General features: G+C 38.9%; 1 protein-coding gene across 5 annotated transcripts in view; it reads right to left on the bottom strand.

The window, feature by feature from the left end:
• Lsamp (limbic system associated membrane protein) overlaps positions 1–17,191 on the bottom strand; it is a 2,056,906-nt gene that overhangs the window by 9,937 nt on the left and 2,029,778 nt on the right. For 3 of the 5 annotated variants that reach the window (XM_051191489.1, XM_051191490.1, XM_051191491.1), the window contains one exon: positions 14,784–14,819. The exons of the other annotated variants lie outside the window; for them this stretch is intronic. In XM_051191489.1, coding sequence (XP_051047446.1) covers positions 14,784–14,819 — 36 coding nt within the window. The remainder of the gene's footprint in view (positions 1–14,783; positions 14,820–17,191) is intronic. 5 annotated transcript variants of the gene reach the window in all.

The raw sequence follows: 17,191 nt of genomic DNA, 5'->3' as shown, positions 1-17,191 counted from the left end.
TGCTCGGCAATGCCTGGAAATCATCCTTTTCCCTAGTGATGTGCTCTTATGTTCTTGACCAAAGCTGCGCACCTGGAAGGATTCCCTAAACACACACTCCTGAGACTATAAGCACAGTCTCTGATTTTTATGTCTTTCGTGAAGATTTCTCCCTACACATTGATCTTGTTTCAGAAACATATGCCAAACAAGCGATCACAGAATGCAGGTTAGAAGTGTAAACAGATACGTCTGTAGTAGGGTAACAGACAAAACTTGGGGGGATTCTAGTACTAAGAGTGTCCTAGACATTCTCAGCGTCGTCAAATGCTGACTTTTTAACCCCCCAGGAGGTGGCAGAAGGAAAAGAATTTAACACTAAGAAAGGAAGGTGCTTGAAAAAATTTGTTTCTTCTGATTATGCCAATCTGTCTTTTGACTTTCAGATTCTTTGTAAGTGGCTACCTGAGAAAAACACTGCACTATCCAAAACACCCAAGAGCCTCTCTCTGGGCATAGACAAACGTTGTCCTCTTGTTTACCATGTCCTCAAGCAGCTATTTCTCAAGCACCAAGTATGTGGACATGTTTGCTAAACATCTCCCAGCTCAGGGCGCCAGTGAGTTAGTGAATGATTTGCTAAGATTGCAGAGACCAGCGCAGCTAAGGATCTAGCAAGGAGAAATAGTAGTGTTGGAGCCAGAACCCCTCAAACGCCAAGCAAGGGCCTCACTGGAGTTCAGTCATTTCCAGAGCTGCATCAAGAGGTCTGCTGAGTCGCTCTCACATACTGGACAGTATAAAACGTTCTCCACCAAAAACAAAAACAAACAAATGACCCCCCCCCAAAAAAAACAAACAAGCAAACAAAAAAACCAAAAAAAAGAAAAAAAGAAAAACACACACACACACACACACACACACACACAAAAGTTCATGTCCCCTGAGCTGATGCCAGTTAAAATACAAACTCATGTCAGGGGTCAGAAAATGTATTCTTCATTTTCTCTCTGGGATTTCACTCTTGGATCGCTCTCTTTCCCTGTATTCTTTCTTCCCCTCCGTCCTTTCTCCATCCCCTCATCTCTCCTCCTAAAGTGAGAACTTTAAAATATCTATCTAACTTGTATTAAGAGAATTTTCTTGTCATCTTAGGGAACTTCTGTCCCTTATCAGATACAAAAAAAAAAAAAAAATACTGTTTGACACTTGTGCTTCTTTTGAGGGCTACAGTGGGGCTAGGGGTGGCAGGCAGTGGTGATACAGCAAGATGTTAAGGATCAGAAGCCACTTTGCACAGTTTGGCTCTTGGCCACAGTCTCTGCCCCACAGCATCCATTCACCCGCATTTACATGGAACAGTCCTGGGGCAGTATTGGGACTGTTTGTACAGTTGTTATAATTCCAGGGCATTTATTTGAACATAAGTATCTCACTTATTACCTGAGGCAGGCATATTTGGATAAGAGCATCATCGGTCCTTATCTATGACACAACTTCTGTGAGGCCAGTGTTCTGCTTTGTTTGCTAAGGTTTGAAAGTAACACATCGGTAGCTGACTTCATATACTTAGTGACATATTTGTTTTCTGGGTGAGAGCTAATAATTTTCTGGGTAGAGTGTCCACAATGGATAGATATTTTGTGTTCCAGTTGCTTGAAAACTGTAGGTAAGATATGTGATTTAAAACAGTAAGATGGTCAACGAAAAAGGAAAAGGTGTGGGTGGTCCAGTGGTGGGGTGATTGTGGGGGAGCTGAGTTGGGGGGGATGCAGCCAGGGATGTGACTCCAACCTTTACACTCCTTCCCTTACTGACACTGAGGTCTCGGAGCATAACATTTGCAAGGCTCCTCTGTAGAAACTGGTGGGGTTTTGTTCTCTGACATTTTGTGTGTGCTGAGGTTTTGAAAATAAAACCTTTATTATTATAGTGGCTTAAAAGAGGGACATTTTTATTAATTCAATTTTGAAAGCCACACTTTGGAAGTTATTAGTTTCTTCCTCATGGGCTTCTTTGCTCTATTCAGAGACTTTAGGGATTAGCAGTTTCTACCTCCAAGTACGATTATTTCGCCTTTTGTCAAAGAAAAAGATAGGTCCTGTGATTCCTATTTGTATTGCTAGAGCTTTTGATTTCTTCCATGTATGATATTCAATTTGTACAAACCTTAGTGGCTAATATTTCTAGAATATTGGTTTCTAGAAATCGTCAGGAATCATTCTGGATCCAGGTAAGAGAGAAAAATGCAAATCATGAAGTGACCTGAACCTCAACCTTGAAGTTTCTCCATCACTGTTTTTTATTTACATTACTGCAGAGCTGGGAACCAATCCAATGTCTTACACAGGCCAGACAAGTGCCAACTATTAAGCTCCACCCACAGTCTGAGATTGAGTTATAAGAGGATTGCTGAGAAGTCCTACCATGTCATCAACATTGAGAAAGGAAGGCAGCATCACTTATCTAGACACTGATCAAAATGGAATCCCCCACCTTCCTTTTGACTACCTCAGAGGGCTTTGCTCTGTATCTTTGAGATACAGAGCAGAAAGGGACTATAGTAGGCTAGAGGCAAGGATGATGCCAACTTACCAAAATATTGAAATCAAAGGCACAATGATCGAGTGAATAAACATGGACTAAAAATAATATTGATGGTAATTCCAGCCCTCTTAAATTTCCTCAGTTGGCTCATCAACCCTCCATAAACCAAAGGTTCTATGATGAAGAGAATGCAAAGAAGGCCTTGAAAAAAAGTGAGATGATTTTATGAATTTATTTGACTTTTTAAAACATAGAAGAAATAAGTCTTCAGAAAGGAAATTACCAATGCTTCAGGATAGAGGGAGAAAGCAGGTGTTGTGTAACTTGAATGAGACCCTCTGAGAGTTCTGGAGATAACATAGGGGTTGGTAGAGCAAGCTTTATGTGTAAGCCTGGGAAGATACTATGAATATGCTATGGTGGAAATGTCAGCCAGCAAAAGGCTGTTTCTCACCCTACCTCTGCTCCACCCTGAGCAAGACACAGATGTTTCCCAGGCTTGGAGAAGGTGGAAAATAGGGAAGACCCTAGAGTATATGAACAACACGAATATTTAGATAAAATGTTCATTTATATCATACCAATGATGTCATCTCTGAGGAAAGAGATTATGTATGATCTTCATTTTCTTTTTTTGTAGTTCCAGGATTTTAAAAATCTTGTCATGGGGAGATAATGTATTTATTTTCAAAATATAAAAATTATGGAACACAAATGGTACATTAAAAATATTTGAAGGGTAGTATGGAAGCAATACAGTAGAATCTTCCTAAAATACACACATGTGAAGGCAATCTAAATGAAATCGCTAAATAATCGGAGAAACAGAGCCCCAGCTGGACAACTCTTGTCAACAAATAAAACTTTCATTACTGGGAATGTCTTACATCCAGTTCAGTTGTTTGCCAATGGGATCCCATGGATCCTCCAAACTGATGACAAGGTTCCATTATTGAAGACAGCATCTAAACAACTGATAGTCTAGGGACATAGGGTAAAAAAATTACTACTGTTCTACTACTAGAACTTAGCAATAAAACAACTCTTAATGACAGTCTGCTATACTCATAGATCAGTGCCTTACTCAGTCATCATCAGAGAAGCTTCCTCCTGCAGCAGACGGGAACAAATAGATACCCACTGTTAGACAACTTGTAGAGAGTGAGAGAACTTGGAACTCTCAGCCCTAAATGTGGTTTCTCCATCAAATCCCTCCTCTCAGGGATTAGAGAGCCCTACAGAAGAGGAATAAGGAGCATAAGGGCCAGATCGGATGGAGAACACTAAGCAAACAAAGCCCTCTGAATCAATGGGATCAACATACATGTGAATTCCAGAGGCTGAGGCAGCATGCACAGAAAGTTTCCTGGGATGCACTCTCAATAGCAGAGTGAAAGGACTAAGGGAGGAAGTGGAATTATACAGAGAAAGGAGACCAGCTCTGTGAAGAACTCTAAGCCCAGATAATCCCTAGAGTTGTCTGGCATTGTGGCAAAGGGGGTCTTTATAAGTCCCATTCTCACATCAGTTAGTCTCCAGGTCAAGTTGCTATGCCTGGCCGAGTGCCTTCGCGGGGAGCCATCAGCAGTCTGTACTTGAGGCAGAAGGAAAAAAGACACACTCCAGGCTTGAAGGAGTAATCTAGGCAGGTACCATTCATAATGCATGGTGGAATGTTTCTCAGGCAGTGGCTATCCATTTGCTAGGAAAGATGGAAAAGCAAGTGGTTCCCAGGATCCTGAGTGCTCACAATCTTCTCTGATAACAACAGGGAAGGTTTTGATTGGCTTGAGTCATGGACTCACCACTAGCAGGCTTCTCAGATTGTTCTAGTCTGGATTATTCATTTAAAGCTGTATTAGTTTTTATATATTATGTACATCTCTTTTTAGATTCAAGGATTATGATAAATAATAATCTCAAGAATTTGGAGTGCTTTGATGATCATATGTAACCATCACCTAAAACAAGTTACGGAATATGTTCCTTTCCCCCACAAACTTACTGACCCCTTTTTTGAGAACTTTGTTGTTGTTTTATTTTGTTTTGTTTTTTATGTTTTTTTTTGTTTATTTGTTTGTTTTTAGTTTTTGGTTTTTCAAGACAGGGTTTCTCTGTGTAGTTTTGTAGACTAGGCTGGCCTCAAATTCACAGAGATTTACCTGTCTCTGCCTCCCAAATGCTGGGATTAAAGGTGTGTACCACTAGAGAGGAGCAAATTTTAATTTCTATTTGAAGTGTTTTGGGGCTTCATATAATTATAAACAGGCTACATGCTAAAAAATTAAATGTAGGAAAAATTGAAAAAAACATTTTTTTCTGATTACTTGGCACCTGGTTGGCAATATTCTAAGGTGACTGCACCCCTACAAGTTTAGTTGATAGGTATCACACAATGAGACAAAAGAGAAGCCAGCATGGCTGAAAGTCTAATTTTTCTAAGGACTGTGGCTTCCCAGTGTGAAGTGGGAGACTAGGGACACTTCACAATATAAACTTGATGTATTGTTGACTCTTCCTAGGAAGGGTCTGACTACTATGGACTCTGCCCTGTCAATTGTCACAGAAAACAGTCCCATTAACACTCTGGGTGAACCAAGGGCTTCAGTAAGTCTCTCACACCAAGGCTGCTTGTTTTTCAAATCCTAAGAGTTCCTTTTTCACCCTGGTAGGTTTAATTTTTAATAATCAACTATGCAAAGTGCTCCAGAATACCCGCAGGCTTAAGTTTAATAAAGGGTTCTCCAGGGTCTGTAATGTAGAAATGTATGTCTAAGACCAGATACTCAAAAAGCAAGGACACTTGACACAGTTGTCTTTAAAGAGTCAACAAGTGTTTCTGTCCTTGTCTCTAGAATGTTCCAAATTGCACCTATGGATACTATCTCGGTCCTTAGGCTCCTGTTGTAATAATAGAGACCAGTTAACTGCTCTATCCACTCAGCGAAAACCAGCTTTAGTTCTGGTTCTATTTAATTGTTAAAGCAGAAAATAGATTTTAACATCTGTGTTTTAAAATACACATATTCTGTATATTTTAATGAGTTTTGCCCCTTTACCTATTTGAATTGCTAAAGAAAGGATTAAATGTAAAAGTTTGGATATATCTCTAGAGGTTTTTCTTTTTTCTTTCTTTCTTTTTTCCCCCTGTTTTTATGCCTCTTTCTGGTCTTACTCCCTGCTTCTTATTTCCAAGGTCTAACTTGTGAATTCCACAATCATTTAAACATACATTTTAGATTCAAAATCCTGAGGGATTCAAGACAAACTTTAATCCATGTAATGTGAATTTTCATTTTGCATGTTTCAAAATCAAAAACATTTGATTGCCATGAAACGAATAAATAACTGGCTTGGGGAATTTGAATATAGAGGGAGTAAGTGAATCTATAAAATTTCCTAGGGTATAAAAGCTCCTGAAAATAAGAAGATAAGGGATTTAAAAATGTTAGTGTGTTCTGAGTTCTCTTGTGTCTGCCTCTACGTAGCTAAACATCACAGTGTAACCCTTGGTAAGGGACATTATGCCTCTGGCTTTTCTTGGTGACTTTCTTCCTTAAGTAGGAAACCTTAGTCAGAAGGTTTCTGTGTCTACAACCCCTTCTGTATACACTTGCTATAACTGATCCCAAGTATAACATCCATCCAAACTGCCCCTAAATTTCCTAAAGACAGGGTTGTTTTCTCACAACCAGACTTTAGTTGTTACAACTAAAACCAGAACCCACCACAAACTATTAGAAGATTTTAAGTTTCCTCTGGACGTTCAGCTAGTAAACAGACTCAGTATACCACAGACAATCAATGGTGGACAGTGCTGCTGCCATAGAGCATATGATATCCCTGCTTACCTGAACGTTCAACCCAAGGTGATCTTCTCATAACAAAGCACACATGTGAACTGTTTCTTTTGTAACTCCTTTCTTTTTTCCTCCCTCCCTCCTTCACTCCCTTCCTTCCTCTCTCCCAACCTCCCTCCCAGCTTCCCTATATCCATCCCTCTATCCATCTTTCCATCCATCCTTTCTTCCTACTTCCTTCCTCTTGTCTTCTCTCCTTGCCAAATACAAAAGAACAGAAGTAAGACACTTAGGGGAAATGCCTTTTTCCTAGATGTTAGGAATCAAGTGGGCTTTATATTGGATACTTGTCAGTCAGCCTCTTTCTAGATCCTAGACTTTTGTGTGGGAAGGGGTACTATGATCTCCCCCTTTCTGCCTTCCAGTGTCCCTTTTCCCAGGAAAGCATCCTTGATCTACTGACCTAAAGTACCCTGTCCTTTTTCCCTCAGCATCTTGCAGGTGCTCTAACATGGCATTTAGCATAGCTGACTTTGGTTCCTTAGTCATCTAAACAACAGAACAACAAATGTTTCTTTCTTTCTTTTTCTTTTTTTTTTGGTTTATTGAGACAGGGTTTCTCTGTGGCTTTGGAGGCTGTCCTGGAACTAGCTCTTGCAGACCAGGCTGGTCTTGAACTCACAGAGATTCACCTGCCTCTGCCTCCTGAGTGCTGGGATTAAAGGTGTGCGCCACCACCACCTGCCCACTGCAAACTTTTCTATGCAGTCTATAAACCTTCCTTGTATAGACATTGTACCCAGCTTGCTCTGCACGCCTACCCCAAAGGCCCAGGTCAGAACACATTCTAGGATAACATTTCTTTGAGTAAATCAACGATGTCTACATAATTATGTTCATGGCCAAATTAACTTAGTTTGAGCCAAAAGTGAGTTTTGACTGACAGTTATCAAGGAGTGCTCTTTCTTGTGTTCATAGTGAGTAAGTAGCTTAAGGAAGAGAAGTCAGGAACTCTACATGACACACTACAAAGCAAAAGCCAGAGCAAGTGGGGAGCACTGAGAAGTTGCAAGTCAGAATGGGAGCTTTGAGCCCCGATGGAATCGTTCTGTCTTTTCCAGATGCCCTGGGAAGCATTCAGTGGCAAACTTACCTGTGTTCTGGAACTCTGGGGAGATAATTTGAAAGTTCCCCAATTTACAGGAGCTTGTGAATCAACAACAAAGTGCAAGTTATTGCTTAGTGTCTGCTCTCCAAACACTCCCTGCTTCCGAGTAATGAGAAAGCAAACCACACATGTAATTTAAAAACCATTGTCCAATGGTCAAACAAGTTTCAACATAGAACATGGCTGGGGACATTTGGGGTTGTGTGAGCTAGAGCATATGGGACAGCTAGAATGAGCAGCCTAGGTACAGCTCTCTTTAGCTCCCTTCAGCTCACTGAGAGGATGCTATGCCTGACCCAGTGTTCTCTTGGGCAGCAGCAGAAGTCATGCTGGAAATGCAAGGTCTCTAAGGTGGGCAGATAAGAAAGAAACTTTCCTATGAGTTGAGTAAAGATGTAGTCATGGTGCTATGAAAGTGTCAAGTGTACATACATGTCATGGACTGTGGGAAATGTTTTCTTCCAGTATTAGTGAAAAGCAGAACAGTGTAGCACACTATGGCAAGCTTGCCTCCCCATTGTCCAATTAGAAAGCATGATAAATGCTTGCAAGGTCTCTCCTCCCCCTGATTCCTGGTAGATACTGACAATTCTTGGCGGAGTCTCAGTGAGTAGTGGGCAGACTCCCCTCATACATCTGGGACATAGGAACACCTTAAATTGGAATTCCATTCTCATTATTTCATGCTGTGTTCTGACTTGGCAGGTGTGTTTCCTCTCAGCAGTGTGCAAGGGGAGATGTAAGGGGTGTGTTTTACCTTTCCTTTTCTCCATCAAAGTACTTGTTTAATTTAATATCTATAAATAATTTAGGATGATGAAAGAGCATCGCGAGGACAGAGGGACTCTGTAAGAAAGTTGTTACTAAGGTTAATTTGTATCCTGCCTCTTTGGAAATTGATGCTTCCTTCAGATATGTTCTACAGGGTTCTCTGGTGCTTGCATGACAGTGACCTCAGTGTCTAGAAGTGATTGCTATTACTCTCCAAATTTCTATTTTTGTTTTGTTTGAAGGGAGTCCAGGAGAATATGTATATTTGAATGTAAGATGAACTTGAACAAAATGTAGAGAGAAAATTGAGAAATACATATACGAGGATAAGAATGACAGGTGACAGAGGAAGAGGGAACCAAGAAACAGACTGAAAATAAGGTTTATATTCAGGAGGAGACTATGGTATGACATTTGTCAAAGTCTGGGAATATACTGATGCCTTAGTACATGGAGGAAAATGTAATATATCCTGTTTGGGTAGAGGGCTGCCGAAGATTAAACCAAAGCCCCATCACATGCTAGACAAGCACTCTATCACGGAGCCACTTGCTCTGTCCTCCCCTTAGCCTCTTAGTCCTTCCTTTAAGGACTCTACCTCCTTACTGTGTCCATGAACCAAGAGATAAGCTCCTAAAGAAAGATCTACTCCAGCTCTACATGCAATGTCTCTCACAGAACTTTCATGTTGAATAGCATGTGCGGCTAAGGCAAGCCCTGCTGGGGTACACTTTGAAGACCAGAGGAGCCCCATGACAGCCTTTTCTGTACATGCAGGACCCCAGTCTTCCTACCCTGTGTATGCCAAAATTCTCTACTGCAAATCTCATTGAGCTCTTTTTAGGCAGCTTTGTTACTTTTAATTAAAAAGACGAGACTGCCAATTACTTAAACTTAATCCCCAAACGTAATTGTTACTTTAAAAGATTCTTTTTTCCATGAAGCTCATACAAGAGTAATATTTCCATCAAATTAAAATTTAGTGGAAGCTTGGATTTTCAAAAAAAAATTTCATTTTCAAATTCCAGCTGGTTCTAGAAATCAAAATAGCACAGGAAGTCATAAGCCAATCGGGGAGACCAGGGAAAGCTGTCTGGAGTCTGAAGATCCAGGAATAAGAAAAGATGAGAGAAAAAGTCCTAGTACTCAGAATTTCCCTGCCTGGAAATTCATGCTGTAGGGCTTTTAGCTATTTAGCTTGAAGCTCAATGTAAACTCAGAGAAGAATAACACTGCAAAGTTGCTGTTGAACATTTCAGTAATGTGGTGGGTAAATTTCATAGTGATTGCTGTTAGCAGATTTTAACAAGAAGAATGGTTTAGGAAAGCAGTCAAGAAAAGAGTAGGAAGGTAGAGAGAGGTAAGACATGGACAGGGGAGTAAGACCTTACCTGTTAGAGTTGGGTCTAAACCATTCTGTGTCATTCAGTGACCTACTGATGCCACATGAATTAATGGTATGGCTGTAATAGTCACAAATGAGGAGAACCAAGGGGAAGACTGTTGCTTCCTATCTGGAGGATAGTCAGAGAGGAACCATCAGTGTTTCCCTGTGTGTTAACTGCGGTAGTGGTAGTTCTGTGAGTATTACGTCATGGCTGCATATGTCTTCCCAGAAGAAATAAGACCCTTATTCCTATGAATCAATAAGAAGGGAGAGGTGTGTTTTAAAACTTAAAACTCCCCAGATATGATGTATATCTTTGGCTGGGACGAATGGCAGGTTATTTGGCTTGTTGACTTTGGAATACCATGATGTGGTAGTGTGTGTGATGGCTGTCATTGAGAAGTGAATTGCCACACAACAGAGAGGGGTGGCATTTTGAGGCTCCTCTTCAAATGTTTATTCTGGTATGAGTTAAAAAAAATAAGACAAAAAAGTCTTTTTCTTTTTCACTTGGCCTTGAGATAGTTTTATTTTTAAATTTCTTAGCAGGGTGGGCATGTAAAACATGCTTGGGATTCACAATAATCAAACTATAAGGAAGTTGCACACAGGTCACGTCTATCTAATGTTCATGTCCACATGACATGAACTTGTCTCTCAGTGCTTTTAAAAACCACAGAAAGAGTGTGCAACTGAATATGATTATTTGAAATTCAATATGCTCTCTGTCTCGTGTTCGTCATATAGTATTTAAAATACCACTTTGAGCTTGTAGGCATGAAAAATACAATTCCTTTCCCATTTCACAGTTGGAAAAACTGAATTACATAGAACAATGCTAGTAATTACCCATAATTAATAGAGGTGTGTATGCAAATCAGTCTGAATAAGTGAGTGAAATTAGATGTAGTGATGCCAGAAACCCTGTTTCTGTGTTTTTAACTACTTCCATGTAAATCTCAGTGTTAGTCAGGCATACAAATATGACTTTCCAAAAATGTATGGACAATAAAGTGACTATTATGTATGTATGTATTGTAGTGTGTATAACAAATTAGATGAATCATTGCAACTTGTTAGATAGGTGCATATTTAATATGCCTTATGAATGCATACATAATGTTGGTTAGTAATGCGTTATACAGATTTATGTATGGCCTAGGTTTAGCATGCAGTAGAGTGGATTTAGTTATACTTTGGTCATTAAAATGTGTGGGAAGGAATAAGTATTAATTTCTTATGATTGTGGTGGTTGATTAAGATAGTACATACAAAAGACCTTGGAATGAATTGGTAAATGAGAATCATACTAAATAAGTTAGGTATTATTGTTATTCTTCATATTACCAGTGCTGTACCATATGAACCTGTTAGATTTAGGAGTGGCCAGGGTCATCTTCTCCTTGATTTCCAGCATGATATATTCAGAAAATAAATTAAAACATGAGTGTTATCCAGCCACCTCTGCAGCACTTGGATATATGCAGGGATTTTTTCCTCCAGTTTCCCCTTCTATTCTCTGATTGGAAAAAAACAAAACAAAACAAAACAAAACAAAAACAGAGAACAAGCAAATAAAGCAAAAAAACCCTTATTCCTTGAAGCGCCTGGTAGGGTCAATTTTATCTCTTTCTATACTGTAGGTAGGGTCTGGCTGTTTGGATGCCAGATTTGCCCATAAGAACACCGGTCTCCTTTGGGAAGGAAACAAAGCAGGGTGTCTTGAAATTTATGTAAACCTGGTTTGATTGTAGGTTGTATTGTACATTTTGTAAAAAAATAAACAAACTTTAATTTGGGGGAGTTCATTTTGTTTTCAGAGTGAGGTTTGAGATAGCTGTTTTAATCATGCAAGCCCAGCCATGTGCAATGTTTTATCAAAGGAAAAACAGGGACTGAATGGTAAGCAGCTGTGAACAAACCCAGCGCAAGGCCTGAACCTGAAAGATAATCTCAACATTTCCCAGATCTACTTGCCACATGGGGTTAGTGATTGGAAAGGCTGTTCACTTGGGATAAATAATCAGATGGGAGACAAAAAAGTGAGACTCATTCATTCATTCCTGTCCTTTAAAAAAAAAAAATACAGTAGTAATTTAGACAGTGGTTGGAGAAGGGTGGGCTGATAAAGCCCGGAGAGCCACATGCTCAAGGGAAATTTTGCTCAGAGGCCATAAAGACAAAACAATAGTGGTTGTCCTTGTCCTCCCTTCTTCCACTTGATTCTAACTTTCTAATGCTTTTTTTCCTTGCCCCAGATTGAACCCATATTCCTTCTCAGTTCAAGGGCATCTTCCAATGAGAGGAAATGTTACATATAAGTCAGCTGAACGGAGACATCACCACTGCTCAGGCTTACAGAAGCCACTGGAAATGGTTCTAGTCAGAGTGAGAAAATTACCTCAGGAATTTAGAACTGGCACTTTCCTCATTTTACAATTCAGTGGATTTTTTCTGCAGTGATATTAGTTGAAGTATTTATGCAAATATATGCAATTCAGGACTAATTTCAAAATGGATAAATCTAAATTAAAATTAATGGGAAAATCTAGCTATCAGAAACAAATCAAGAAAGGAATACCACTTATTTTCCATATATATCATGAATTAATAATTAATATCCATCTATATATTAATTAGGGAGCAGGGAAGCACCCTGCTTTTCTTATTTTGCCTAGAGGTAAGGGCACTGGAAAAATCTCTAATTGGCCACAGGCAATATATATTACCCTTTAATGTCACCCCAGTATTGCATCACTGCAGACATGGCAGTGTGTTCCTACATGGCCTGAGAGCCACTGGTGTTTGGGAACAAGAGAGTCTGAGAGGGTTGAGCATGGAATGTAAGGCACTAAGACTCCATTGTTATGAAAAGTATTTCTGCTGGACAATGGTTAGGGGATGAAGTTTTCTTTTCTATTGAAGGAGGACAGATAGCAAGAGGCCTTTTTGACTTTTAAGTCACTTTTTGACTTTCAAATCATCTTAAGTAAATCAACTGCTCTAACCTCCTTCAGGTCATTTGCCTCAAACAACAATCACAAGACATAGTTAACACTGGATCCAAGTTAAGTTTCCAAACAGATGATGACAATAAATAGTAGTTAATTAAATAAGGGAGTCATACACAGTAGTGGCGATCACAGTAAGGCATGCTTTTGTAGGCTTTAGAATACTGCATTGTCGCTCTAAAAGTTTAGACATTCTGTCGCTTTTTTTCCCCCTCATGTCAAAGTGCATTTCACGTGGGATGTCCCCTTGATTGGAAAGAGGAGAAAGTAATTGGGTCCCTAGGATGGTGGTGTCCTTGGAAAAGAGAGGGGACTTAAGAGAATGGAACCTTCTCCAGTGACATCTCATACCAGCTATCCCACGTCTCCATGAACAGCTTTTCAATCCCTGCTAGCAGAAGCCCAACGTATTAGTAGAAGATGAACTATATCCTCTACAAACTAAGAAATCTAACTACAGTCTACATACAAAGCAAAATCAAACGAGGGTCATTCTCCAATCAACAATTCAGTGTGTGGGAAACAATGTTCCACTAAGTTCAACTAGGTCAATCCTTGAGTGAGACTTCTCTTCAAGTATTTGGCAGCTGTCCTCTGTGAACAGTGCCTGGCATCACTTTGTTTAATCACAATGCATGGTCAGATAAATATCTGAGTTTGTGGCTGCAGAACTGCTGTCACAGAGACACTCAGACGTATCCTGATACTGTGCAAAGCTCATCTTGGACAGGGTGTGACCTCTTAGGAAATGTGATCCAAAGGGGCAATTGTGTGTGTTCATGTGTTTTCCTTATCAAGATATATTTGCAAGATGCCAATGTGATAAAATGGTGTCAAGCTCTGTGGCAGCACTGGAAGCTAAATGTCTTAAAATAATTGTGGCATGTCAGGAATTCAAGATGGAATATTTTCCACAAATGCTACACTTCATGTCAAGTCTGCAAACCAGGCACACTTTAACAGTTTTATTTTTAGTGGTCAGGGTAAGGAACAGATTTCATTAATATGTTAGGGAAGTTATTTTATTCAACAGAGTTCTAAGTTTTATACTAAAATAGTCTACACTGCTCTTAAAATTTATTAATCTGTCTTGTCAGCCCTAGAAACCTTCTACTACTCATTGCAAATACAATTAATGAAAGTTTGCATATATGTGAATGCATGCATATGCAAAACACTGCATTATTGACACTCTGAAGATCTGCTGCCCTGAACTGCAGGTCGGAGAAGTTAATGAAACACGATCCATCTTCAAATTTATGAAACAGCAATTTTCTTCCTATAATTCTAAGCACATTTTTCTTATAGTGTGTGTGATAATCTTTTTTAATTGGATTTATTTTTTTTTACACTAGGCCCTGCATGGCCTAGTTTCCATTTTTTTTCTCAAGTATTTGAGTGTTATTTGCAAATCACTTTTCTGGGATTTAATTTCAATGGTAGGTTGGTTTCATTTCAATTTTTTTATTATTTTAATTTTATTTGCCAATTTGCCTTTAAATACCCTTAAGCTAGAAAGCTGTGGCTGTGACTTTGCATCTAAATGTGATGTAGGAAGCAAAATTTAATTTGGACCTATAGAAAATTTTGTGAAAAGAATACAGAGTGATTGTTTTATAAGTTGTTATTTGTGTTTTCTAAAGTATGTAGGCTTAAAAGATAAGACATACAAGTTGGCCAAGAGTTTAGGAAAAGCAGTGTTTATGTAATTGTATTATGTTTAGTCTTAAGGATAATACATTTTACAAACAACACCAAGAACTATAGGTTTAGAGCCAACATACATTTGTGTTTTCAGTGACCAGTGGGATCCTTAATACGCAATTTTGTGGGTGAGGGAGCTACAGCACACAGGCAGTTGTGTTCCCAATATGGGAGCTCTTAGAGTCCTATAATAAATATAAACTAAAAATACATTATTCCCTGCTTATCTAACTGACAGACTTAAAGGTATGTCAGTGGAACACCTGTTAATCCTCAACAGCTTATCTTGCTTTGCAGTGTTTATGAGGAAAAAGGAAACTTCTAATAAGTGTGAATTTTGAGAACTTGGTTATTGATTTTGTGTGTTTTGGAGAATGACCCAGGAACAGAACTACAGTGATAAAAATCATACTGACCTTGAATGGGGTGGGGGACTGTGGGTAAAACACGCTCTAAAGGGGAAAAATGGTAAACATCATGGAGTGTTTAGATACACACATATTCTCAAGGTTAATTACTTAAACAATTGCAGAACAGGAATTTCCATGCCTATAGAACCTTATCTCCCATGTAGTGTTTATTTGTTCTTCCTGCTAAATATCAAAGACAAATATCAATGAAATTATAAATATAAACTTTGTTTTTTTTTTTTTTTTTTTTTTTTTTTTTTTTTGTTCAACAATAGGGAGCTAATATCTTTGGTAACCTTCCATTTAGAGTCCTCTTCTCTGCTAGGAAACCCAATACCAAGATGTAGCCATGTCAACTTTTCAGGGAGAGAGAGTAGAAAGATTATAGAAATTATGAAATCTTTCTTGGTCCTTGTTCTTATCTCTGGCTTATAATAGATGGAACTATGGCAGTTACTAGCCTTTTCCTCTCTTTTATCCTATAGTTTTTATCACCTCTTTCAAGCATCTGGAAAACTTACTTTGGGAAACACTAACTCACCTTTTTCTCTCATGGGTTGAACTTTCATAATAGTGGTGTCAGAGAAAGAAGTCTCCCTGGTAATATGTTTCTTTGAATGATAAAGTTTTATCTTTAGTCCATCTCAACCCTACTCCTTGCTAACTGAAATTTGATTAAATAGTCTAACTTTGATGATACATCCTATTAAGTAATAGCAAGTATTTTTGTTTGAGCACTGGGGTATAAAATATATGAGTCTCTGGAAAATAAACAAAACAAAACAGAACAGAACAAAACAAACAAACAAACAAACAAAAAACCAGGATAGCCAAAACCATCCTGGACAACAAAGGGACCTCCGGAAGTATCACCATCCTTGACTTCAAGCTAATACTATCCAGCTGTGGTAGTAAAAATATGGGTCTCTCACTCTCGTGACCCCATACTTGAACTTCTTCCTAGGAATTAAATTTACTGGTGGAGTTTAGGTTTTGGAGTATCTCCCACACTTCTCATTAATATTCTAGGCTTGACTCTAAATCCTTCCTGTGGCTCTTTCAGCAGGGTAGAATAATGTGGTAGAGAGAGAGTTTGCTATTTTTCAGCTCCTAGCTCTATAGTATAACACATTTAGTGTAATTTTCCATATCATTATTTCTAGAAATTCATTTAAATAATGACCAATGTCAAATGAAAATCAAAACTAAGCCATAGAGAGACAAGTACATTCAAGCGTGGTCTGCCTTCCATCTTGTACTGTAAGGTCTGTAAGGAAAAGTTGATCTTTCTTGGTCTTCAGGTCCTCCATACATTTGGCCATTGAGAAAATTTCCAGACATTACGCAATGTACTCTCTAGCTTGGCTGAAAGTTGCAGGTTAAATATGAAAGCTTCCTAAGTGCATTAAGATATAGCAGGTCAATAATAAATACCCAGAGAACAATTGTGTCTTAGTTATACAAGTGCCAAGTAGAAAAAATGGTTTAGAGCTGTACTGTGTATTTGCTATTTAGTTTCCGGCTTTGAAAATGAGTAGCTGAACTGCTTTCAGCATTTTTGTAGCAGTTGGAGACCACTATCCCATACCACATTCTCTCTACTGCATTATATTTTATTATTACTATTATTATTCAGGGTGTTTAAGTCACTTAGCTTAATATTTTCTCATCACACTGTTCACAGCTGGATCAGTGCACTCTGCCCTGATTTTCACAAGGGCATTTATTGCTAAAACCCTGCTACCTTCTCTCCATTGCCTTTACAACTGCTTTCCCAGATGGCGATGACCATCTTAGCTCCACCCTTTTCTCCTCGTTTTAGGCTTATCACATCTCCTTAGTCTTGTTTCTTCCTTCTGTCCTTTTGGCTTATCTGCACTTAGATGCTTTCTCATTCCTGATTTTTTAAACCTCATTCTTCCCACTATTGTCCCCACTAGTGTTTTAAAGTTTACAGGAGGATTTATGAGTTCCTCTAAGAGTAAAGGTGAGCCGAAAAGTGCAGTAGATATCAATAGAAACAAAACAAAACAAAGCGAGAGAGAGAGAGAGAGAGAGAGAGAGAGAGAGAGAGAGAGAGAGAGAGAAGAAAAGAAAAAAATTCAAACTTTAAGCTATTGCTTTTCAAAAACAGAAAAGGGCATTCTGGGGCTACGTGTTTCTACCTTAGATTTGGATGCCAGAAGTCAAAGTAGTTCAGTAGCTGAGTGGGAGATCTTAGCTCTTAGGCACAGTACTTCTGGGCCTAGAAGGACAGGCTGTGGCTTTTTGCATGATCCTTAACTCTGGGCTTTGCTTTTCTACTGGCTGGCTCTGCTGGGTATCATAAGAAAAAAAAAGAAACTGACACTAATGTTTCACAAGGAAGCTTTTTGAATTGACTGCACCAGAAAGACAAAAGCTGGAATGGAGGA

This window comes from Phodopus roborovskii, unplaced genomic scaffold, assembly GCF_943737965.1.
Source record: "Phodopus roborovskii unplaced genomic scaffold, PHOROB, whole genome shotgun sequence".
NCBI lineage: Eukaryota > Metazoa > Chordata > Mammalia > Rodentia > Cricetidae > Phodopus > Phodopus roborovskii.
Note: the sequence above shows the minus strand (reverse complement) of the source record. Positions and strands in the feature narration are given on the sequence as shown.